General features: G+C 38.1%; 1 protein-coding gene across 1 annotated transcript in view; it reads right to left on the minus strand.

Moving 5' to 3' along the window:
• LOC135089178 (hemolymph clottable protein-like) overlaps nucleotides 1-27500 on the minus strand; it is a 159018-nt gene that overhangs the window by 82761 nt on the left and 48757 nt on the right. The window contains exons 13-23 of the mRNA XM_063984490.1: nucleotides 18757-18930; nucleotides 18248-18427; nucleotides 17345-17550; nucleotides 15763-15877; nucleotides 15546-15659; nucleotides 15306-15425; nucleotides 14996-15095; nucleotides 9859-9986; nucleotides 6587-6651; nucleotides 4311-4482; nucleotides 3757-3894 (exon numbers count right to left, since the gene is read on the minus strand). Of these exons, the coding sequence (XP_063840560.1) occupies nucleotides 3757-3894; nucleotides 4311-4482; nucleotides 6587-6651; nucleotides 9859-9986; nucleotides 14996-15095; nucleotides 15306-15425; nucleotides 15546-15659; nucleotides 15763-15877; nucleotides 17345-17550; nucleotides 18248-18427; nucleotides 18757-18930 (1512 nt within the window). The remainder of the gene's footprint in view (nucleotides 1-3756; nucleotides 3895-4310; nucleotides 4483-6586; nucleotides 6652-9858; nucleotides 9987-14995; nucleotides 15096-15305; nucleotides 15426-15545; nucleotides 15660-15762; nucleotides 15878-17344; nucleotides 17551-18247; nucleotides 18428-18756; nucleotides 18931-27500) is intronic.

Here is a 27500-nt window from a genome sequence, read left to right on the forward strand (position 1 = left end):
ATTTTCCACCATCTGGCTGCGATTACAGAGTCACTCTCAAACTAAATTTATCTGTACTGTATAGTTCTCACTTAACTCCTCTGACTATAAGAAATTCTTTGACTACTTAACTTACAAAGTGGAACACATTCTGATTCTCTTCCCGTTTGCGATCTCCATTCTTGGAGACCTCAATGTTCACCATCAGCTTTGGCTTTCTTCTCCCTTCACTGACCATTCTGGTGAACTAGCCTTTAACTTACTTATCTTTCATGATCTAGAGCAACTAGTGCAACATCCTACTCGTATTCTTGAACGTCTTGGAGATACGCCCAACATTCATGACCTTTTCCTAGTCTTTAATCCTTCTGCTTGTGCTGTCATCCTATCTTCTCCATTTGGGATTCTTCTGTCACAATCTCATATATGTATCTTCTCCTATCGCTCCAATCTCTCCTCAGGATCTCCCAGAGCGGAGGTACCTCTGGCGTTTTACCTCTGCTAAATGGAGAGACCTGAGGAGGTATTATGCTGATTTTCTTATGAATGACTACTGCTTCCGTGTCAGAGACCCGTCTCTGTGTGCTGAGCGCATAACAGACGTACTAGAGTCTGGCAAGGTGGCGTACATTCCTTACTCTTTCTCTCGACCTAAACCTTCGAAACTTTGGTTTAACACAGCCTGTTGTCGTGCTTTACATTATGGGCCGCAAGGGGTACTTGAGCCTTCAATCACCCGAATCTCATACGCTTTATCCTTCTACCTTGAATCATGCCAAGTCTGTTCTTCAACTTCATTAACAAAAAGTGTTAAAATCTTTCAAGAAATCCTTGCTCAAACCTTTGCTAAAAGCTCTACCTTGGATGATTCAGGGCTTGTTCCTCCCTCTCCTCCACCCTCTGACTATTTCATGCTAATTATTAAAATCCTTCTCATGCCCTCGCTGGCCTTAACCCTCGGAAGGCTTACAGACCTCTCCAAAACTGTGCCTCCGTGCTTTCACCTTGTCTAGAGAAACTCTTTCAGCTATGTTCACCACCATCTCCCTTTCCTTCTTGCTGGAAGTTTGCCTACATTCAACCTGTTCCTAAAAAGTGTGACTGTGCTAATCCCTCAAATTATTTCTTTAATATCCTGCTCATCTAAATTTTTATTTTATTTATCCTTAATAAATAAAACATCTATCACTTTACAACCTTCTATCTGATCGTCAGTATAGGTTCCGTCAAAGCCGCTCTGCTGATGATATTATGGCTTTCCTTACTGAATCTTTTTTTTCATCCTCTTTTAGATGTTTAGTAAAACTTTTACTGTTGCCTTAGACATATCAAAAGCTTTTTATAGTTTGGCACAAAGCTTTGATTTCCAAATTACCCTTCTTCGCTTTGTAACTTCATCTCAAGTTTCCTTACTGACCGTTCTATTGCTGCTGTGGTAGGTGGTCACTGTTTTTCTCCTAAATCAATTAACAGTGGTTTTACCTCAGGGTTCTGTCCTATCATCCACTCTCTTCCTATTATTTATAAATGATCTTCTAAACTAAACTTATTGTTCTATCCTACGCTGATGATACTAACCTGCTCTTTTCTACGTCTTTTCCTAGACGTCCAAATCTTCGGGAAGTAAACAATTCAAGCAGGGAAGCCACAGAACGCCTGACTTCTGATCTCTCTAGAATTTTTGATTGGGGCAGAACAAACTTAGTATTGTTCAATGCCTCAAAAAACACAATTCCTTTATCTATTAACTCGACGTAACCTTCAAGACAATTATCCCCTCTTCTTAATGACACTTAACTGTCCCCTTCTCCTACACTGAACATCCTCTGTCTGTCCTTTTACTTACAGTCTAAACTGGAAACTTCACATCTCATCTCTGGCTAAAACAGCTTCTATGAAGTTAGGTGTTCTGAGTCGTCTCCGCCAGTTTTTCTCACCCCCATCTGCTAACTCTTACAGGAGACTTATCCGCCCATGTCTGGAGTATGTTTCACATGTCGGAGGGGGGGGGGCGTTTCACTTATGCCGCTCTTTTAGACAAGGTGGAATCAAAAGTTTTTCGTCTTATCATCTTCTCTAACTGACTTTCTTCAGCCTCTTTCTCACCGCCGCAATGTTGCAGCTCTTGCTATCTACCGCTATTTCATGCCAACTGCTCTTCTGATCTTGCTAACTGCATGCCTCTCCTCCTCTCGCGGCCTCGCTGCACAAGATTTTCTTCTTTCTTTCACCCCTATTCTGCTTACCTCTCTAATGCAGGCGTTAAGCAGTATTCTCAGTCATTCATCTCTTTTTCTAGTAAACTCTGGAACTCTCTGCCTGCTCCTGTATTTCTACTTTTCTATAATTTGAGCTCTTTCAAGAGGGAGGTTTCAAGACACTTATCCTTCAATTTTTGACTACTGCTTTCGACTCTGTTCGGGAGCAGGCACCATAGTGAACTTTTTTTCTCCCTCTTTTTTATTGCAGTTTTGTTGCCTTTGGCCGGTGTCCTACATTAATATATATATATATATATATATATATATATATATATATATATATATATATATATATATATATATATATATATATATATATATATATATATATATATATTTATTTATTTATTTATTTATTTATTTTTATTTTTTCTTTTTTTTTTCTTTTGAAAGTGAGTGGAAGCTTAGCCAGATGATATAAAATTTGTAAGATTCAAGAGCATGGGTACGAGAACAAGTTAAATTATTAAGCATTTACACACAACTTTGGATTGAAAATAAGGATAGAGAAAATAGGAGGAAACCCTGATGGGACTACTGTCAGTTGCCTCAATCATCTGCGTTTTGGTGAAGAAAAGAAGATTAGATTTACTAGAGGAGAGGTGGTGTTCTACAGATTGAAAATTAAATAAATCTAAGGCTGCGAATGTTGCAGACATTAATGAAGAAATAGTTGAGGGGGGGGGTCAAGACACTTAGGATCGATACTAGAAGAGCTATCCGACCTGAGAACGTTTCTTATCCGAGGCTGGTGTAAGAGTCAGCATAATAAATTATGAGTTTTGAGTGAAGGGTGTCCGTGTATTAGATGCATATAGAGTTGTGTGAAGGAAGAGAGTTGCCTTTAGAGGACAGGCTGTGACTGCCCCTTGTATTGTGAGGCACAAAGGCAAACGTTCAGTGAGTTAAAAGCTCTCGGTCACTGGAAACTTCACAACACCCCTGATCCACTTCGAAACCGGTTCAGTGCTTGAGATCTCACTGGGAGTACTTATCGTTTCGCCAGGAGTCTACCACCTCCTTCTAATAATAACAATTTTTTATTATTATTGTTTACTTCTATATCGTTTTTATTATTATTATTATTATTATTATTATTATTATTATTATTATTATTATTATTATCACAATTATTGTTATTATTTACATTGTGTCTTGCTTGCATTCATTGCTGTTTCTGCCTATTTTATTGTACTATGTTTTGGCTTGATCTTATTTACACTTATACATATTTTTTTCTGACTGTATCTTGAATTTATTTAGTACTTAATATTCTCTTTTTATAATTTCCTTTTCCATTGTGTTTTTAGCTGTTTTTTTTTTCTTTTGCCCAAAAAGTTACAAGCTTACAAAGGGGTATTTGTCATATATTATTTACTTTAATTGTAAATTTAATGTGTAAGACAAATATCATAAAGTGTGAAAGTGAGAGACAGAGAGACAGACAGACATAAAGACAGACAGACAGACAGAAAGAGGGAGAGATGATTTTTACGTATTTGCTTGTGATACTCACTTTCGGCCTCCTATTCCAGATGACTCTCCTTCCAAGGGTAGTGGAGTCAGCTTCTTCAGATGTAAGAACAGAGTCGACGACATGGTAAAGTTTCGTCATACTTGTGTACATGACATTTGATAAGGATATAATTTTCGCCTGGAATGTGAAAATAGGATCGGTTAAGGTTTATTGCAGAAACTCATTATTTCTTGAAATATGCAATAAAAGTAGTGTACTAAGAGGAAACGTGTAGTTAGTTCCATGCACCTCAGCATTCTCCCCATAAACAGTTCGTTGGTAGGTAAGAAAAGAGTAACAAACAAAACCATTGTGAATTTTAGGAAAAATAAACATGGCAGTGTAACGAAACCAATTATTGCATTAGTGCAGTTGGCATAATGTGGAGGAGAGAAAAACAAAGTCACTTTGAAAATTAAACTAGTATTAAAGCCTGAAGTCTATCGCTCATCAAATACGTGTTACCAAGATCATACATACCTTCAAAGTTAGAAAAATAAATCAATAAATGGAATGGTATGAAGAGGAAAGCTGTTTTACGGAATGGGACATACCTTCTGTTCAGGTGATATGGTCAAAACTACGACTTTTCTACCATCTCTTATATTCAAGTTCACCGTCAGCATCACGTTGACATCGAAACTGGTCTCAAAGCCAACTCCAACAGCCATCCCATGCGACCAAGGCACGAGTGTGTTCGCCTTCAGAACATTGCGGTGATTGTAACTATGGAGAGAGAGAGAGAGAGAGAGAGAGAGAGAGAGAGAGAGAGAGAGAGAGAGAGAGAGAGAGAGAGAGAGAATATATATATATATATATATATATATATATATATATATATATATATATATATATATATATATATATATATATATATATATATATATATATATATACATATATATACAGATCAACAGACATCCGTTACACTATACTTCATACGAAAATATTCTATAGGTGGCATCTTAATGTTTGGACGCCATTTTTAATTCATTGTTGTCATCCTTTTCAAACACATGGACATCTGTTTCACTGTTTCGATTTTTTTTTTCTATCATGTTTTACTCTCTAACTGTGGGTAGTCTTGTGGTTACCTTGGATTATCTATACCATTCTTTGTTTTTCTGGCCCAACTTACTATGTAAAATAATAATAATAAACGGTTTATTATTTAGGCAATTAACAAACTGAAAAATGTACAGAGGGGGTGGGGAAATACTTAACATTAATCCTAAAGGTAAGTCTAATCTAGAAGGGACTATTGACTGATGGCTCGCACCATGGTGGGAATCGCACTGAGTCTGTACCGGTGTGTGTGTGTGTGTGTGTGTGTGTGTGTGTGTGTGTATATATATATATATATATATATATATATATATATATATATATATATATATATATATATATATATATATATATATATATATATATATATATATATATATATATATATATATATATATATATATAGTCAGCGACATTCACGATTGGAACTCCCGCTTCTTGAGCGTCCCATTGCACAAACTGGCAACTCACTTCTCAGTCTGAAAAAATCTGTCGGAAGAAAATAATTATATGGCAACATAGGTTAGTCCCTCGTATATTTTTGAAAGCACAGAGTAACAGATTCAGTGTGTGATGTATTGACATAAGGGAAAGATATCTTTTGTGACCGCTCTTTGGTTTGGCTAACAAAACGGCTGTGTTTGTTTTAAAGAGAGTCTTCTACTGAGGTGATGCCTGGAAAACATACAGGCCACGATTACATAGTTCGAATGTTAAAGTTTCATTAGAATGGTGAAACAAATTGAAAAATACACCGCATAACTATTGGCAGTGAAAAGACTGAGTGAAGAAATGGAGCGATAAGGGACATAAAGATGTGCCTCACCACAAACATGGTGGTGGGCCGCCCTAAAATGTTTGACAACACCTTGCTTACATCAAAACAACTAAAAAAAAAAAAAAATGGGGGGCGGCCCACCACCGTGTTTGTAGTGAGGCACAACCTGGCGTCCCTCGTCGCTCCATTTTTTTCAATGCACTCATAGTCTTTTAAGTGCCAATAGTTATACGGCTTATTTTTCTATTCATTTCGCGATTCCAGTGAAACTCTAACATTTGTACTATGTATATTTTCCAGGCATCGCATATCACTTCAGTAGAATACACCAGTTTTGTTGGCCGAAGCAAAGAGCGATCACAAATGATAACTTTTTTTGTCAATATGTCACACACTGAATCTGTTATTTTATGCTTTCAAAAACATATTAGGGACTAATCTAAGTTTCCATGTAGTTATTTTCTCCCGGCAGATTTCTTTTTTCAAACTGAGAAGGAGCGGGTTGGCAGTTTACGAAATGTGACAGTCACGTCGGCAGGAATTCTAATCGCGAATGTCGCTTACTGTTTATATATATATATATATATATATATATATATATATATATATATATATATATATATATATATATATATATATATATATATACTCGTATATATATATATATAAGTGCCAATAGTTATATGGCTTATTTTTCTATTCATTTAATTTTTATTCATATATATATATATATATATATATATATATATATATATATATATATATATATATATATATATATATATATATATATATATATATATATATATATATATATATATATATATATATATATATATATATATATATATATATATATATATATATATATATATATATATATATATATATATATATATATAACAGCAAATGAATAATGTTTCAAAGATTAATATAGATTAATAAGTCACATCCATTTTCCAACAGTAATTACTGCTATATACTTACTTTGCCTCTACTGTTTCTTTTCTTTCGCCAGTCACACTAAGCATGAAGGCGATGTCCTCTTCGTGCTGCAGAAAATATATGATTCAAACTTAGTATCCATCAAGTGTATGTTCTTGCTATTATTACAAATTTTTCACCAGTCAAGTATTTACTCGCATTATGTATTGAATACTTAATTTTGACTGTATTCATTACCTATCTACAATGCTTTCACTCGAATAAATATCTTTAGTTTCCAGTTGTCACTGGTATTGAACTCGAATGCAACATTACATTTTTAACCTACCCATGGCATTGCCAAGGTTGGAGGTCTCACATGCTGATGGAGAGCCCCCGTGTAGGGTCGCAAAGATTGTGTGGCGAGTGTATATTTTTGACCGTTGGCCTCATTTGGTTATCAAAGCAGACTATTGTGCTATCATTCTGATAACTTTTTCCGTTATTTGGTCGTAAGACTTGTCATCAGTTTCTTGTGATTCCACTCGAGGTCATGAATTAGGGCAAGTGATAATTTATGCGAATGCTGTGCCTGAATGTACGTTTCATTAATGTTTATTTCAGTATTTCTCATAACACGTGTGGGGTCTGAGAGATGAAAGTTATATCTGCAATTTTATGAAACTTAAAAATGTACCTATGTTTTACATTTCAGTGTATCTCATTTATTTCCTAGGTAACTCATCTATAGAAGACCTCCTGGTATTATATTAACCTGCCCAGCCTTCTGTCGATATGCTGTTTTTTTTTTTTTTTTTTCATACAACATAGTCCCGGTTGTGCCGTTAATGCAAATCTTTCTAGTAGCACTCCAATGCTAAAATTATTTATTTATTTATTTTATTTATTCATTTATTTAATTATGCATTTATTTTTTTGCGCAAGGTGATTCTATTGTTTCCCTTTATACAGAACACAGGAACTTCTGTAGCTTGTAACAGCCAATCATATTTAGAAATAATCTTCAGGAAATAGTCCATGATTTACACCATATTCTAAATACCAAGGTTTTCTTTCTCTTCAGGAGTATCTTCGAAAACATTATATATATATATATATATATATATATATATATATATATATATATATATATATATATATATATATATATATATATATATATATATATATATATATATATATATATATATATATATATATATATATATATATATATATATATATATATATATATATATGTATTTATTTATTTATTTATTTATTTATTTATCTATTTATTTATTTATTTATTTATTTATTTGATTATTTATGTGTTCAGCAAAAGTTGGAATGCCGAGACAAATACATATTGAAGATATGCTACAATGCCTTCCAATGCTGAATATTTTCCCGAAACTATTGTTATAGCAGACATGTAATTTTCTGGTGACTATTTTAAGAACTTCATTACGGAAAGGAGAACAAGAAAATAAGAAAATAAAGGAAAAAGAAAAAGTAAGAAGAAAAAAGAAGGATGAAATAAGAAGAAAACAAGCAGATCACCACAACGGGAAGAATGTTATAAACGCAGGATGTCACGGACGAGGGAACCCTGGAGAAGGAAATCGGAACAACAAACATGAAAGCAAATCATTACAACAAGAAAAGTAAATTAGCGGGAATGTCGTAGAGCAGGGGTTCCTATTCTGGGGTACATGTACCCCCAGAGGTACATTTGCACTTTTTCAGGGGGTATATTGGGCCTCAGAGAGTAACCACTATTATGCAATACCTGGTGTTGTAATCTCCAGTTAGATTGAACAATGTCGTGTTTTTTTTTCCCCAATTTCCTCATTTCAGTAAGCAAAACTTTCATCTAAATTATATCAAGAGTAGGGTGAATACCATTTGGTTTTCACTATTATGGAACTAACGGTGGCTGCAATCAGTACTGGGTCTGAAAGGGTCAGGTACGCGACGTAATGATCATTATGGATAATTATAAGAAGGATATGTACGTAATGGATCAAGATATTTTGTAAATTACTTTAGTATATTGATGTTGTCACCTTTAAGATTCCTATGCAATCTACACATACAAATTTCATAATAAAATAATATAAAAGTATTACAATTCCATCTTTTTTATTATCAATTTATTTATGGGTACACGGGAACCTATAAAAATGTCCATGGGGTACAGAGGAACTAAAAGTTCGAGAACCCCTGTCGTAGAGGATGAGACGGAGAAAGTGATCATTTGCCATACGATGGGAAAGTCAGCCAGGAAGCGATCAAAATACCAGAAGAGAAGACGGCTTAGCCTATAGAAACATACCAACGCTTGCTGAAGCTCTGCCTCAAAATTGGTTCTGATACTCTGATTGGCGCCTTATGCCAAGTATACGTCTGTGGGCGGGTCATACCCTTGAATTGGTAACGTGAATGGTGGAAATATAAATTGTTATCAATAATGGGGAAATATAAATTGTTATATACAGATAAATTTCTGAGGGAAGCAGGCACTCCCAAAAACTTAAGTATATGAAGTTACTGAGGGGGAAGTTAGTAACAGACAGAGATCCAGATATCCCGAGATGGACGGAATCACTTAAACGTAAGTAGACCTTAGAAGTGTATTGAAGTTTATAAAGAGGAGGAATAAATGGATGATTTTTAGTGTTCAATGTTTATGTTTTGTATTGCATAGTGTTTGTATGTGCATGAAGATTAACTTGATTTCGGAATATTGATTACATAAGTCGATGTGAGGCTGATATTATATGTCTTTTTTCTTACAGAATATTAATTGTATTGACTGGATATGAACTGTTTATATCAAATTGACATAACATATGTTTCATGCACGAAAATTACGGTGATTATTGAATAATTAATATGAGTGTTTTGAAGATATAGAAAGTGCCATTATGTAACTCTTAAAACACTTAAGATGTTTTTCATATTGAATATATAAAAAAAATGTAGATAATATTAAGTATCGTTAAATCCAGGAGGCAACAACAGACATCTACAAATCCGTTTATCTGTCACGACAATCTATTTACTCTCTCTCTCTCTCTCTCTCTCTCTCTCTCTCTCTCTCTCTCTCTGCAGTTTGTGCATAAATCGATAAATCTACAATGGATTCCTGCGTTACTAGGGCATTTAGTTTAGTATAACTTCTCTTGATATCATATTTGTAACCGTCACGTCATTTATAAGTGTTTATTTTAATTGAGATTCATATTCGGGAGATAGTCACATGATTTTTATTTATTTATTTATTTTTTTTATGACTGAATATTAAGTCTCTTACAAATCAAGGCACTTACCTTTACCACGATAGGTAGACCCAGATCCGAAGGAAATGCAAGCATCAACTCTGCCATGCGGAGGTGAACAGGAAGCCTGTCTTCAGTGTGTTCCATCAAGATCCACAATATATTGCCGCCGGTGTACCCTTTGGTCCAATAAAAATTAAATATTGAAATAACATTATGTGTGTATGTGTTTGTGTGTGTGTGCTTGTTTGTGTGTGTGTGTGTGTGTGTGTGTGTGTGTGTGTGTGTGTGTGTGTGTGTGTGTGTGTGTGTGTGTGTGTGTGTGTGTGTGTGTGTGTGTGTGTGTGTGTGTGTGTGTGTGTGTGTGTGTGTGTGTGTGTGTGTGTGTGTGTGTGTGTGTGTGTGTGTGTGTGTTCAGAGATGGACAGAGATGGATAGAGACCAACGCTATCAAAGGTTTTTGATATGACTAAGGCAATAGCAAAGATTTCGCCGAAATCCCTAAGAAAGGATAACCAGGATTCATTAATAAAACCTAGAAGATCATCAATGAATTGTCCTTTACAGAATCCATGCTAACGATCAGAAAGAAGATAGCGAACAAACTGATGCTTAAGAATCTTCCTATAGAGGAAAAGATTGAACGTAGGCAAACTTCTAACAAGGAAGAAAGGTGGATGTCAACAGATAAAGATGGCAGAGTTTGACGAGGCAGAGAGCAAGCACTGAGCACAGTTGCGGACAACTGTTAGAGGGACTCCATGACAACCATAAGCTTTCCAAAGGTCAAGGCTAGAGACATCATTACAAATAATAAAAAAAAAAGAGACATAATGTAATAAGAGAAAAAAGATGAAAGAGAAAAAGAAAAGGTCTTTTTTAAAGATAGGAGAGATGGCGGTGATGCCGCCTGGATGAAACATAGGCAGGCTATATGAAGAAGAGAAATAGTTGGAGATATTTTCGGAAAGAGGCCAGGAGTCACAAGAACACACACACACACGCGCATATATATATATATATATATATATATATATATATATATATATATATATATATATATATATATATATATATATATATATATATATATATATATATATATATATATATATATATATATATATATATATATATATATATATATATATATATATATATATATATATATATATATATATATATATATTTTTTTTTTTTTTTTTTTTTTTTCTTTCTCTTTTTTTTTTTTTTTATGTAGGAAGGACACTGGCCAAGGGCAACAAAAATCCAATAAAAAAAATGCCCACTGAAATGCCAGTCCCATAAAAGGGTCAAAGCAGTAGTCAAAAATTGATAAATAAGTGTCTTGAAACCTCCTTCTTGAAGGAATTCAAGTATAGGAAGGTGGAAATACAGAAGCAGGCAGGGAGTTCTAGAGTTTACCAGAGAAGGGATGAATGATAGAGAATACTGGTTAACTCTTGCGTTAGAGAGGTGGACAGAATAGGGGTGAGAGAAAGAAGAAAGTCTTGTGCACCGAGGTCGCTGGAAGAGGGGAGGCATACACTTAGCAAGATCAGAAGAGCAGTTAGCATGAAAATAGCTGTAGAAGACAGCTAGAGATGCAACATTGCGGCGGTCTAGAGAGAGAGGCTGAAGACCCCCAGACATGTGAAGCATACTCCATACATGGACGGATAAGGAAGGCCCTTGTACAGAGTTAGCAGATGGGGGGGGGGGGGAAAACTGGCGGAAATGTCTCAGAACACCTAACTTCATAGAAGCTGTTTTAGCTAGAAATGAGATGTGAAGTTTCCAATTCAGATTATAAGTAAAGGACAAACAGAGGATGTTCAGTGTAGAAGAGGGGGACAGTTGAGTGTCATCGAAGAAGAAGGGATAGTTGTCTGGAAGGTTGTGTCGAGTTGATAGATGGAGGAATTGAGTTTTTGAGTCACTGAAAAATACCAAGTTTGCTCTGCCCCAATCATAAATTTAAGAAAGATCAGAAGTCAAGCGTTCTGTGGATTCCCTGCGTGAAATGTTTACCTCCTGAAGGGTTGGACGCCTATGAAAAGACGTGGAAAAGTGCAGGGTGGTATCATCAGCGTGGGAGTGGATAGGACAAGAAGTTTGGTTTAGAAGATCATTAATAAATGATAAGAACAGAGTAGGTGACAGGACAGAACCCTGAGGAACACCACTGTTAATAGATTTAGGAGAAGAACATTGACCGTCTACCACAGCAGCAACAGAAAGGAAACCTGAGATGAAGTTACAGAGAGAAGGATAGAACCCGTAGGAGGGTAGTTTGGAAATCAAAGCTTTGTGCCAGACTCTATCAAAAGCTTTTGATATGTCCAAGTCAATAGCAAAAGTTTCACCAAAATCTCTTAAAGAGGATGACCAAGACTCAGTAAGGAAAGCCAGAAGATCACCAGTAGAGCGGCCTTGATGGAACCCATACTGGCGATCAGATAGAAGGTTGTGAAGTGATAGATGTTTAAGAATCTTCCTGTTGAGGATAGATTCAAAAACTTTAGATAGGCAGGAAATTAAAGCAATAGGACAGTACTTTGAGGGATTAGAACGGTCACCCTTTTTAAGAACAGGTTTAACGTAGGCAAACTTCCAGCAAGAAGGAAAGGTAGATGTTGACAGACGGAGCTGAAAGAGTTTGACTAGACAAGGTGCAAGCACGGAGGCACAGTTTCGGAGAACAATAGGAGGGACACCATAAGGTCCACAAGCCTTCCGAGGGTTTAGGCCAGCGAGGGCATGGAAAACATCATTGCGAAAAATTTTAATAGGTGGTATGAAGTAGTCAGAGGGTGGAGGAGAGGGAGGAACAAGTCCAGAATCGTCCAAGGTAGAGTTTTTAGTAAAGGTTTGAGCGAAGAGTTCAGCTTTAGAAATAGATGTGATAGCAGTGGTGCCATCTGGTTGAAATAGAGGAGGGAAAGAAGAAGAAGCAAAGTTATTGGAGATATTTTTGGCTAGATGCCAGAAGTCACGAGGGGAGTTAGATCTTGAAAGTTTTTGACACACTCTGTTAATGAAGGAGTTTTTTGGCTAGTTGGAGAACAGACTTGGCATGGTTTCCTTGCAGAAATATAAAGTGCATGAGATTCTGGTGATGGAAGGCTTAATTACCTTTTGTAGGCCACCTCTCTATCATGTATAGCACGAGAACAAGCTGTGTTAAAACAAGTCCTAGAAGGTTTCGGACGAGGAAAAGAGTAAGGATTGTACGCCTCCATGCCAGACACTATCACCTTTGTTATGCGCTCAGCACACAAAGACGGGTCTCTGAGACGGAAGCAGTAGTCATTCCAAGGAAAATCAGCAAAATACCTCCTCAGGTACTCCCAACTAGCAGAGGCAAAACGCCAGAGGCACCTTCGCTTAGGGGGATCCTGAGGAGGGATTGGAGCGATAGGACAAGATACAGATATGAGACTGTGATCGGAGGAGCCCAACGAAGAAGAAAGGGGGACAGCATAAGCAGGATTAGAGGTCAGGAAAAGGTCAAGAATGTTGGGCGTATCTCCAAGACTGTCAGGAATACGAGTAGGGTGTTGCACCAATTGCTCTAGGACGTGGATGATAGCAAAGTTGTAGGATAGTTCACCAGGATGATCAGTGAAGGGAGAGGAAAGACAAAGGTGGTGGTGAACATTGAAGTCTCCAAGGATGGAGATCTCTGCAGAATGGGAAGAGTGTCAGAATGAACTCCACTTTGGAAGTTAAGTAGTCAAAGAATTTCTTATAGTCAGAGGAGTTAGGTGAGAGGTATACAGCAAAGATAAATTTAATTTGAGAGTGACTCTGTAGTCGTAGCCAGATGGTGGAAAACTCGGAAGATTCAAGAGCGTGGACACGAGAGCAGGTTCAGTCATTGCGCACATAAACGCAGCATCCAGCTTTGGATCGAAAATGAGGATAGAGAAAGTAGGAGAGAACAGAAAAGGAGCTACTGCCAGTTGCCTCAGACACCTGAGTTTCAGTGAGGAAAAGAAGATGAGGTTTAGAAGAGCAGAGGTGGTGTTCTACAAATTGAAAATTAGATCTTAGACCGCGAATGTTGCAGAAGTTAATGAAGAAAAAGTTGAGGGGGGTGTCAAGACTCTTTGGGTCGTCGACAGAAAGGCAGTCCGACCTGGGGACATTTATGGTCCCCTCTCCAGATGGGGACTCCGAGGCTGGTGTAGGACTCGCCATGATGATTTTAAATTTTTTGAGTGAAGGGTGTGTGTGTTATTAGGTGCTTGTAGTTTTGTGTGGAGGAAGAGAGTTGTGTTTAGAGGGCAGGCTGTGACTGTCCCCTTGTGTTGTGAGACACAAAGGGAAACGTTCAGTGAGGTCACAGCTGGGTTTAATGATAAGTTCACAGCACCCCCTGAACAGTGCTTTAGACCTCACTGGGAGTAATTATCGTTTTGGCAGGTGTCTATATATATATATATATATATATATATATATATATATATATATATATATATATATATATATATATATATATATATATATATATATATATATATATATATATATATATATATATATACAGGTGTTGATGTGAGACATTCAGGTGTGAATATGAGACAAAAATCCACTCATCAAGTACAAGTCTTCGTCTACAGATGGCTGCACCAACACCCACCATGAAATAATGAAATAATATTATTCTAGTAGTGATATCTATTCATTTATCCAATTACCTTGCTTATTTATTTGACTATTGATGCATTTATTTATTTATTTATTTACTTTTGTAATTGTCTGTCTATTTTCTTTCTTTATTTCAATGGTGTAGGCTTTCAAATAGTGTACTTCACGACAAGAGGAGCTTTAGCCTCAAGATAGTAAAAAATCCCAACCCCAAATGTAAAACACATGTCTCCTACATACTGTGAAATACATGCAAACAATGTTTTAATAAGAGAGAGAGAGAGAGAGAGAGAGAGAGAGAGAGAGAGAGAGAGAGAGAGAGAGAGAGAGAGAGAGAGAGAGAGAGAGAGAGAGAGAGAGAGAGAGAATTTTCTTATTTATCTATTTTATTTTATTTATTTATTCAATTATGTATTTAATTTGTTTATTTGTACTGCAATTAACAATAAATTTTAGGATGACCAGTGCAAAAGTACAGTACAAAGTATGTTGGCCTTATTTTTTTTTTCATGTACAAAGTGATCGACTAACTTACATAAATCAGATACACCTAGGAGAGACAGTGGTTCCAGAAGCAATCCAAATAGGAAATGTTGTTCTTCTTCGTTATTATCGAGGACTAACTCCAGCTCCTCCTACGGAAGAAACACGACGAGAGATTTTTATTAGGTCTTTGGAAAAAGTTATATGCATGAATTCTAATTTTATGTATTGAATAAATATATAAAATATAAATAATTTTCATGTAGCTTAAATGACGAACAAAATGGACAATAACAACATAGAATATACTAGTACGTTAATTAGCAAAGATACTGTTTTCTTTTCCGTATAATAATAATTACAGTCAATTCCGCGTATATTTCATTGAAGACCTCCTGATCTTCATAATTCTCCTTCCGTGAATGAATTTCTGTATGAATATTCTTATAAGCACCTTGTAATATGTTGGTGAATATAAGACCCTGAAAAAATTAAGAAAAAAACATGAAAATCAAAGTTGTGTGCTTAATTAGGTATGTGATAATGTATCAATATACTTTTCAGCTCACTTGTATCGTAAAGAAAACTAGAACAGAACTAACCTTTTCTTCTTGGATGGTTCCCATCGTAGTAACAATCTGTAGCTGCCAATATATACTACTCGGGAAGATGGATTTTGTAGAAATCAGCCATGCCAACTTCATTTTAGGTCGCACCTGCAATGCATACACATTGTACTCTCAACGAATAAACAGGATTTTCTCCTTCATCTTAAACTAATAAATGTGAAAAAAAAATACAGAAAATATTTGAACTCACCTGGCAGTTTCTTGTAAACTCGTCCATGTAGAGATAGACGGATTTATTAATAGGTTCTCCCTCAGAATCATGTGGATGCTTCGCAAGGTGAACCACTTTCTTGGCACTTTTTGATCTGCAGAACATGAGGTAAATTAGTTTTTGAATGAATGTGAGTTAAAGCGGCATTTTTTTTTTTTTTCATATCAATAAATGTATCTAGGAATAGGAATGTGCATTGGATCTTTACAATTGCCAGTCGACTTCTATAAAAAAATAAAATAAATAAATAAATAAACAAAAAAAATAAATAAATAAATTGTTCAGTTGATCTGACTGGTCATTTGCCAGGATTGCATATTTGTAAAGAAACGCATTGCATGGCATTTGGGTGCTGTTTCCTTTCGAAAAGAGAGCTTCGTATTTTTTTTCTTTTTTTAAGGAAATATTCAGTTTAATGTACCTATACCTTCGGTTTTTGGTTGAATAAATATTCTTTTGGGATGTCGAGTTTTCCTTTCCCCATACTGTTGGTGTGGATTTTCATATCTCTGAGGGAGTTTCCTCGATAGGTAGAACTGACTATCAGTGAGGGACATCTTAATGGCAGTGTGCATGCGTCCTAGGGAAAGGCAAAGCGCGTTAGTTATACCTTTAATTTACGCCATCTCCTGCCAAGGGTGTTGCCTGAGTCGCTATACACTGGGCAGGGAGTCCCAAGGTAGTGTTGTGGATCGCTACTTCACCTGCACCATATGACTGCGATGTTGTGGCCCCTTCCCCTTTTTTTTTTTTTTTTAATCAGTCAGTCAATCATCAGTACCTCCGTGCCTCTCCCGACGTGGTCAGCGCAGAAGGACGTTACCATGGCCGCCAAGGGAGTTGAGGACAGCAGAGAGCTACGACGGAGAGGCCAACAAGAAGAGGAGGGTCGCACCAACAGCAATTTGAAAATTCATTTTCTATATTTAAGCACTCTGTGTAAATACGGCTGAACTACGCACATTCGAATAGCTATGACCTGTAGCCACTGGTGATGCAAGGCATCGCCACCTAGTTATCATGGAGGTTGGTTCACCTTGCCGTACCCAAAGAAGTCTCATAAGTACTAAATTCTTCTCCGAGGTGATAATTAGTGATTCATCATATGAATGTCAGTTGTTCACGGTAATGCTTTTCACTTGGTATTCTACGAAAGTCACATATACATTTACACTTAGATCTTAAAGTATAACGCATTCAAGTTATAATCAGCCACAGTAGCTTCATTGATATATTCAGCTATCAATCTAGGGTCCGTGAATGTGTGTGTGTGTGTGTGTGTGTGTGTGTGTGTGTGTGTGTGTGTGTGTGTGTGTGTGTGTGTGTGTGTGTGTGTGTGTGTGTGTGTGTGTGTGTGTGTGTGTGTGTGTGTGTGTGTGTGTGTGTGTGTGTTTCACCAAATTTGAGTATGCTTATACAGCAGGTTTGCACTGGCCTGTACTATTTGGAAAGAAACTTAAACTGATAATTTGGCATTCACCTTGACTATATATTGAGGTGAAACGAGAAGAAGACTAATAAACAATAATGAACAATAAGGAGATACAATCAGTACCCTTACCGAGAATCACTCCCTTCGCTTAGGGTGATGAGGGTACTTGAGATTACAGAAACCACCTGAGGAGATTTTTCCTTCCATGTAGAGATTGCCACTTCCTCCCACCAGGACAAACTTGGTTCCCAGGTAGTTAACACGATGAAGGCCATGCTGCGAATCTCAGGGAACTCTGTAGGATTCTTCATCAGGGGCATCAAGGAATCGAATACCTGAGTGAGATGACAAATTGAGAGAATATTGCACACACATGGCTCTTATTGTGATATCTTTTAGTAATTGCATTACACTAAGACACATAATACTGCAGTGCATTAGGAAGTGAAAGAATGTACTTCGATCACTTTTTTTTTTTTTTGTTCCCAAATATACACCTACACGAATGAGAAAAATAAGAAAACTATGTTGCATAAGCAGAAGAATTATATATACACTAGCAAAAAAATTGCATAGGATTATTCATGACGCAAGCTTAAATGCTATATTAGTTTATAAAAAAAGAAAAAGCTTTATGTAATATGTTAAGATCAACGCGAAGTATAAAGACACAAGTGCCTAACACTGGTACCTCAGTTTTTCTTTCTTTCTTTTTTTTTTTTAGGCTTAAGCTAGTGATCCTCTTGCATAAATAAGAAGTGCATAAACTCACTCAAAAGCTATGGAAGTTTTTAGCAAACCCTACTTGTTAGAACTAGTGAAAAAAAAAAATGTCACCTTTCTTTGTATATCGAAATAATATACGAGTATCTCCATACCATAGTGCGAATTTGACATACTGAGGACCATTCCGTATAACTGAAGTGTTTGAAATAAGAATTAATATTCATATTTTCTATGCAAGAGCCATAAAAGCAAAATGAAGATAAAAGTAGTGTGATAGTAAATTTAACACAGATTATGATTTCTTACCATTTCTATTGCTGTCTTCGGCAGATGATCATTTGTTAGACAAGAGATAGCGTTGATCCTTTCATCAATATCTTCATTGTTAGCCCCCTGAATAATGGGCTGCAAGTACGGGATGGAGTAAGGTGACCCGAGAGCACATACTGCCTGTACCATTACGATTCTTTTCCATTTCTCGTGATCCTGCATACAAAAGTGGTTCACTTGTAAGTTCTGCTAGGTGATCAAATTGATGGATCATTGTTGCAACCTTACTGTATAATGTGTGTGTGTGTGTGTGTGTGTGTGTGTGTGTATGTGTGTGTGTGTGTGTGTGTGTGTATACACACACACACACACACACACACACACACACACACACACACACACACACACACATATATATATATATATATATATATATATATATATATATATATATATATATATATATATATATATATATATATATATATATATATATATATATATATATATATATATATATATATATATATATATATCATACTCACATAAAGATTCCGGGAAAGCATTGGGAGGAACTCAGTGAGAATGAAATCAGTGTCACAGCCTGGATCACAAAGGTTCCCCGTCTCCGAGTTGAGGCAGTAACGATTGGCTAGCTTCGCTATGTTGAGAAGCGAGAGAGCCGCGTTCGGATTATCTCCTATTTTCGTCACCACTTCCTGTAAAGGTTACATAATACATAAGAAGAAGGGATGAAGAGACTTTTTGATCTATAACTGCTAAACTACGTGTGCTCTTCATCAAGGCATAAATAATTCCATCGTAAGACATTCTCTAAAATTTCTGATTGGGACAGATATTGTTCAATACCTCAAAAACTCATTTCTTCCATCTATCAACTCGACACGCCCTTCCAGAAAGATAACAATACCCTCTTCTTCAATGACCCTCAACTGTCCCTTTCTTCTAGACTGAACATCATCGGCCTGTCCTTTATTTATAATCTAAACTGGAAACTTCACATCTAATCTCAAGCTAAAACAGTTTCTATGAAGTTAGACGTTCATAGTCATCTCCGCCAGTTTTTCTCATCCCCCCACCCACCCAGCTGCTAACTCTGTATAGGGGACTTATCTGCCTATGTATGGAATATGTTTCACATGTATGGGGGGGTTTCACCTATACGACTATTTTAGACAAGGTGGAATCAAAAATTTTTCCGCATCTCTTGCTATCTTATACTGGTACTTCTATACTAACTGCTATTCTGAGCTTGTTAACTGCATGCCTCTCCTCCGGCCACGGCTTCATTGCACAAAACTTTCTTCTTTCACTGACCCTTATTCTGTCCACCTCTGTAATGCAAGAGTTAACCAGTATTCTTAATCATCTCTTTCTCTGGTTAACTGTGGAACTCCTTACCTGCTTCTGTATTTCCTCATTTTTATTACCTGAACTCTTTCAAGAGAGATTTCAAAACACTTATCCTCCGTCGTCTGACTTTTCTATTTGGTAGTCTTTTGGGAAATGGCACTTAAGTGGGCCTTTTTTTCCCTCAATTTTGTTGCCTTTGGTCAGTGACCCTCTTGCATAAAAAGGAAAAAAAAATCAGGTTAGTTATAACGGAGACGGTTATGTTAAGCCACATACCTACCTCATTTTGACACTGGGTTTACAGTGTGAAAGGTGATGAAATGAAAATGCCTCTATCTGTCCCGGGATTTCATTTCAGATTATCTTAGCTGAGTGCCAAACGGTGGCCATAATTACAGCACTATTGCAATAACATCAACTACTACTACTACTACTACTACTTACTATTACTACTACTACTACTACTACTACTACTACTACTACTACTACTACTACTACTACTACTACTACTACTGCTACTACTACTACTACTACTACTACTATTACTACTACTATTACTGCTACTACTACTACTATTCCTGTTACTACTACTATTGCTACTACCACTACACATTCTGACCCTCTTCCCTTTTGCAGAGATCTCCATTCTTGGAGACTTCAGTGTTCACCACCAGCTTTGACTTTCCTCTCCCTTCACTGACCATCCTGGTGAACTAGCCTTCAACTTTGCTATCCTCCATGACCTAGAGCAATTGGTGCAACACCCTACTCGTATTCCTGACCGTCTTGGAGATACGCCCAACATTCTTGACCTTTTCCTGACCTCTAATCCTTCTGCTTATGCTGTCATCCTTTCTTCTCCGTTGGGCTCCTCCGATCACAATCTCATATCTTTATCTTGTCCTATCGCTCCAATCCCTCCTCAGGATCCCCCTAAGCGAAGGTGCCTCTGGCGTTTTGCCTCTGCTAGTTGGGGGGACCTGAGTAGGTATTTTGCTGATTTTCCTTGGAATGACTACTGCTTCCGTGTCAGAGACCCGTCTTTGTGTGCTGAGCGCATAACAGAGGTGATAGTGTCTGGTATGGAGGTGTACATTCCACACTCTTTTTCTCATCCTAAACCTTCTAATCCTTGGTTTAACACAGCTTGTTCTCGTGCTGTACATGATAGAGAGGTGGCCCACAAAAGGTACTTAAGCCTTCCATCACCAGAATCTCATGCACTTTATATTTCTGCCCGGAACCATGCCAAGTCTGTTCTCCAACTAGCCAAAAACTCCTTCATTAACAGAAAATGTCAAAACCTTTCAAAATCTAACTCCCCTCGTGACTTCTGGCATCTAGCCAAAAATATCTCCAAAAACTTTGCTTCTTCTTTCCCTCTTCTATTTCAACCAGATGGCACCACTGCTATCACATCTATTTCTAAAGCTGAACTCTTCGCTCAAACCTTTGCTAAAAACTCTACCTTGGACGATTCTGGGTTTGTTCCTCTCTCTTCTCCACCCTCTGACTACTTCATGCCACGTATTAAAATTCTTCGCAATGATGTTTTCCATGCCCTTGCTGGCCTAAACCCTCGGAAGGCTTATGGACCTGATGGGGTCCCTCCTATTGTTCTCCGAAACTGTGCCTCCGTGCTTGCACCTTGCCTAGTCAAACTCTTTCAGCTCTGTCTGTCAACATCTACCTTTCCTTGTTGCTGGAAGTTTGCCTACATTCAACCTGTTCCTAAAAAGGGTGACCGTTCTAATCCCTCAGACTACCGTCCTATTGCTTTAATTTCCTGCCTATCTAAAGTTTTTGAATCTATCCTCAACAGGAAGATTCTTAAACATCTATCACTTCACAACCTTCTATTTGATCGCCAGTATGGGTTCCGTCAAGGCCGCTCTACTGGTGATCTTTTGGCCTTCCTTACTGAGTCTTGGTCATCCTCTTTTAGAGATTTTGGTGAAACTTTTGCTGTTGACTTGGACATATCAAAAGCTTTTGATAGAGTCTGGCACAAAGCTTTGATTTCCAAACTATCTTCCTACGGCTTTTCTCCTTCTCTCTGTAACTTCATCTCAGGTTTCCTTTCTGTTGCTGCTGTGGTAGACGGTCAATGTTCTTCTCCTAAATCTATTAACAGTGGTGTTCCTCAGGGTTCTGTCCTGTCATCTACTCTCTTCTTATTATTCATTAATGATCTTCTAAACCAAACTTCTTGTCTCATCCACTCCTACGCTGATGATACCACCCTGCACTTTTTCACGTCTTTTCATAAACGTCCAACCCTTCAGGAGGTAAACATATCACGCAGGAAAGCCACAGAACGCTTGACTTCTGATCTTTCTAAAATTTCTGATTGGGGCAGAGCAAACTTGGTATTGTTCAATGCCTCAAAAACTCAATTCCTCCATCTATCAACTCGACACAACCTTCCAGACAACTATCCCCTCTTCTTCAATGACACTCAACTGTCCCCCTCTTCTACACTGAACATCCTCTGTCTGTCCTTTACTTATAATCTAAACTGGAAACTTCACATCTCATCTCTAGATAAAACAGCTTCTATGAAGTTAGGTGTTCTGAGACGTCTCCGCCAGTTTTTCTCACCCCCCCCCCCCAGCTGCTAACTCTGTACAAGGGCCTTATCCGTCCATGTATGGAGTATGCTTTACATGTCTGGTGGGGTTCCACTCATACTGCTCTTCTAGACAGGGTGGAATCAAAAGCTTTTCGTCTCATCAACTCTTCTCCTCTAACTGACTGTCTTCAGCCTCTCTCTCACCGCCGCAATGTTGCATATCTAGCTGTCTTCTACCGCTATTTTCATGCTAACTGCTCTTCTGATCTTGCTAACTGCATGCCTCCCCTCCTTCCACGGCCTCGCTGCACAAGACTTTATTCTTTCTCTCACCCCTATTCTGTCCACCTCTCTAATGCAAGAGTTAACCAGTATTCTCAATCATTCATCCCTTTCTCTGGTAAACTCTGGAACTCCCTGCCTGCTTCTGTATTTCCACCTTCCTATGACTTGAATTCCTTCAAGAGGGAGGTTTCAAGACACTTATTCATCAATTTTTGACCACTGCTTTGACCCTTTTATGGGACTGACATTTCAGTGGGCATATTTTTTTTATTTGATTTTTGTTGCCCTTGGCCAGTGTCCTTCCTACATAAAAAAAAAAAAAACTACTATACTCTATTCTCAAACGTTAGAGACACAAGCCCCTTTCTCACGGGGGAGCTTGGCGGGGCTTGGATTCTATCACCATTGGGTGGCAGTGTCTTGTGGTGTTTGACATAGTTTAAGTGAGTCGATAAACACTGCCGTACATTTGGCTGTCTTAGACAATGGTCTGCCCTTTTATGTGTTACTGTTATTTCCTTGAGTCCCTCGCCTAGACCGAATGTTTCCTCCTCCTCATAGACCGAATGTTTCCTCCTCCTAATATATATATATATATATATATATATATATATATATATATATATATATATATATATATATATATATATATATATATATATATATATATATATATATATATATATATATATATATATATATATTAGTGAAACATTCTTGCTGGCTATATTCTTACTTTTAAAGTGACTGATATAAAGACAGCCGCAGTGCAGCAGGAAATACGTAATATAAAGATTCCTGATGAAACATTACAATTAATGGATAAAATACCGTGACAGCAATGCAAGGCGTGCTTGAACTGTCATTAGTGACCCACCCTATCGCTCCAGGGCAAGTCACAGACCTGGCCGGCTGGGTTTATGGTCTCACTGAGCATTAACACTGGTCAGGCTGCTCCCTTTCCCATGTCTCAAGTGAGGGGTTGGGTATTTGCAGTATATAAGCCTACATACTTTTCACTCAGTATCTTCTTCTTATCAGAGGACTTACTTGTGTGTTCGAGTAATGAGGCACTTAGTGCAAACGGTGAAACAATGATTTTCATGTACTCAAAGCAAGTAGTTTGTATGTTGGTAAAAGAAAAAATGAAGCAATGTAAAATGCACGATTTCCACTGAACACTGCCATCCAGTAGCAGGCCAGAACGTTGATCCCTTGACGTGCTCCACCCAAGAGGAGAAGCTTGTGTCTCTAACATAAGAAACGTTCGAGAACAGAGTATACTACTACTATGGGCTACTATGGGGTCCCCGCACACTCTTCGCATGTGCGAGCCAGTCTCGCCTCGTGATTGGTGCGAAAAGTCTCGCCTCATGAATGGCCGCCACCTTCTCATCAGGTAACTTAATATAACCTAATCTAACCTAACTAACCTAACCTTACCTAACATAGCCTAAATAATGTGTTATAATAAATAAGAGACCATATCCAGTAATTTGGTACAAGGTAGTTAGGTTACAGGATAGTTAGGTTAAGGTTAAGGTTAAGGTTAGGTTACGTTAGATTAGTTAGGTTAGGGTTAGGCTAATTGATGAGAAGGTGGCGGCCAATCACATGGGGAGACAATCACATGGGGAGAAAAGTTTGTTTTTCACTATTGTTTTGTCACTGATGACATAATTAGTACGTCATTAAACTGCTATTAATATTTTTTTTTTTAATATGTAAAGGGTTATGTAAAACGAAATAGCAGAAGTAGCGAGGAGTGTGACGAAAAGAGAGAGAGAGAGAGAGAGAGAGAGAGAGAGAGAGAGAGAGAGAGAGAGAGAGAGAGAGAGAGAGAGAGAGGTGGACCAGTCGAGTAGCTGACGCGCTAGATTTACTCTAAAAATTTATATAAGATAGAAGTTGTCCCTCATTACTTAATTTACCCCACTCCCATTCCTTGCCGGGAGTTGTGATTGATAGATCATGTAGTTGGTGAATTGCTCTCTCCCATGAAATAATTAGTTTTTACCCAACCACCCCAAATAAAGCCCCTGTGATTTTTGTAAGATAATGTTCAGTTTGGGAGAGAGAGCGAAGTAGTGAGTGACAGCGAGGCGAGCGGGACGAATTTTCACTCTGCAGCTCCACCTCCCCCTTCCTTCCTTCTTTCCTGGTCCTACTGATGAAGTTTTTTGCTAGTTGAAAAAAGTTTTGTATGATTTTGGACAGAAATGTAAAGCCCACGAGTTTCTAGGGATGGAAGGGTCAGGTACCGTTTGTGGGCCGACTCTATCATGTATGGCAGAACACACTGAGTTACAACCGAGTTTGGAAAGTTTGGGGCATGAACGTGGACCAAGTAGTCATTCAATGAAAAATCATAATAATACCATCTCAGGCACCACACAAATAGCTAAGCAAGACGCCAGAGGCATCTCTGCTTTGGAAGATCCTGAGGAGGTTTGGAGCGATAGGACAAGGTACAGATATGATATTATGATCAGAGCACCCCAACGGAGAAGACAGAGTAAGAGAACAAGCAAAAGATTTAGAAGTGAGGAAAAGAACCAGAAGTTTTTGTTGTGTATTTCCAAGACGGTCAGGAATAAGGGTAGGATACTGCACTAATCGCTGTAGGTCATGGAGGATAGCAAAATAAAGGCTAGTTCACCAGGTTGGTCAGTGAAGGGAAAGGAAAGCCAAAACTGGTGAGCATTGAAGCCTGCAAGAATGAAGATCTCTGCGAAAGGAAAGAGAGTCCACTTTGGAAAAGCTCCACTTTGGAAGTTAAATAGTAAAAAAAAATCTTAAAGGAGTCCGGTGAGAGGTATGCAGCATAAATTAATTTAATTTGAGAGTGACTCTGAACTCGAAACGAGATGGTAGAAAATTCGGAAAACTTAAGAGCGAGAACAATTCAAGTTGTTGTGCACATAAACGCAACATCTAGCTCTGGACTGAACATGAGGAAGGAGTGTTTCGGTGAGAAGATGAAGTTTAGAGCAGAAGTGATGTCCTACAGACTGAAAATTAGATTTAAGGCCGCGAATGTTTCAAACATTAATGCAGAAATGTTGAGGCGGTAGATATATACACTTTGAGCTGGGAACAGAAGAGTGGTTTGATCTGGGGACATTTTTGTTCCCTTCTCCAGACGCGAACTCGGGAGACGGTACTGTTGGAGCCATTTTGAATTTTCAATGAAGGGTGTATGTGTTTTAGATGCCTGTAGTGTTGTGTGAAAGAAGAGAGAAGAGGAGAGGCTGTGACTGCTCCCTTGCGTTGTGAGACGCAATGTGAAACGTTCAAGGAGTATACAGATAGTTCAAAATTAAGTTTGCATCACTCACCTAGGCCACTGCTCATGAGACCTCTATGGAACTAATCACCGCTTCGTCAGGTGTCACAGCCTGCCCTCTAAAGACAACACTCTTCCTCCATACAAAACTACAAGCACCTAATAACACACACACACACACACACATACACACACACACACACACACACACACACACACACACACACACACACACACACACACACACACACACACACACACACACACACACACACACACACATACACACACACACACACACACACACACACACACACACACACACACACTTCAATGAAAAATTAAAAATTATGATGGCGACTCCTACACCAGCCTCGGAGTCCCCATCTCGGGAGGAGACCACAAATGTCCCCAGGTCGGACTGGTCTTCTGATAACGACCCTGTGTCTTGACACCCCCCTCAACTTTTTCTTCATTAACTTCTGCAACATTCGCGGTCTAAGATCTAATTTTCAATCTGTAGAACACTACCTCTCCTCTTCTAAACCTCATCCTCTTTTCCTCACTGAAGCCCAGGTGTCTGAGGCAACTGACAGTAGCCCCTTTTCTGTTCCCTCCTACTTTTTCTATCCTCATTTTCAATCCAAAACCTGGATGTTGCGTTTATGTGCGCAACGTCTTAACCTGCTCTCGTGCCAACACTCTTGAATCTTCTGAGTTTTCCACCATCTGGCTACGACTACAGAGTCACTCTCAAACTAAATTTATCTGTGCTGTATACATCTCACCTAACTCCTCTGACTCTTAGAAATTATTTTACTACTTAACCTCCAAGGTGGAGCACATTCTGACTCTCTTCCCTTTTCCAGAGATCTCCATTCTTGGAGATATCAATGTTCACCACCACCTTTGGCTTTCCTCTCCCTTCACTGACCAACCTGGTGAACTAGCCTTCAACTTTGCTACCCTCCACGACCTAGAGCAACTGGTGCAACACCCTACTCGTATTCCTGACCGTCTCGTATACGCCCAACATTCTTGACCTTTTCCTGACCTCTAATCATTATGCTTATGCCGTCACCCTCTCTTCTCCGCTGGGTTCCTCCGATCACAATCCTATATCTGTATCTTATCCTATCGCTCCAATCCCTCCTCAGGATCCCCCTAAGCGAAGGTGCCTCTGGCGTTTTGCCTCTGCTAGTTGGGGGGAACTGAGGAGGTATTTTGCTGATTTTCCTCGGAATGACTACTACTTCCGTGTCAGAGACCCGTCTTTGTGTGCTGAGCGCATAACAGAGGTGATAGTGTCTGACATGGAGGTGTACATTCCACACTCTTTTTGTCGACCTAAACCTTCCAAACCTTGGTTTAACACAGCTTGTTCTCGTGCTATACATGATAGAGAGGTGGCCCACAAAAGGTACTTAAACCTTCCATCACCAGAATTTCATGCACTTTATATTTCTGCCCGGAACCATGCCAAGTCTGTTCTCCAGCTAGCCAATAACTCCTTCATTTATAGAAAGTGTCAAAATCTTTCAAGATCTAACTCCCCTCGTGACTTCTGGCATCTAGCCAAAAATATCTCCAATAACTTTGCTTCTTCTTCTTTCCCTCCTTTATTTCAACCAGATGGCACCACTGTTATCACATCTATCTCTAAAGCTGAACTCTTCGCTCAAACCTTTGCTAAAAACTCTACCTTAGACGATTCAGGACTTGTCCCTCCCTCTCTTCCACCCTCTGACTACTTCACGCTACCTAATAAAATT

The sequence above is a fragment of the Scylla paramamosain genome, chromosome 32, assembly GCF_035594125.1.
Source record: "Scylla paramamosain isolate STU-SP2022 chromosome 32, ASM3559412v1, whole genome shotgun sequence".
Taxonomy (NCBI): domain Eukaryota; kingdom Metazoa; phylum Arthropoda; class Malacostraca; order Decapoda; family Portunidae; genus Scylla; species Scylla paramamosain.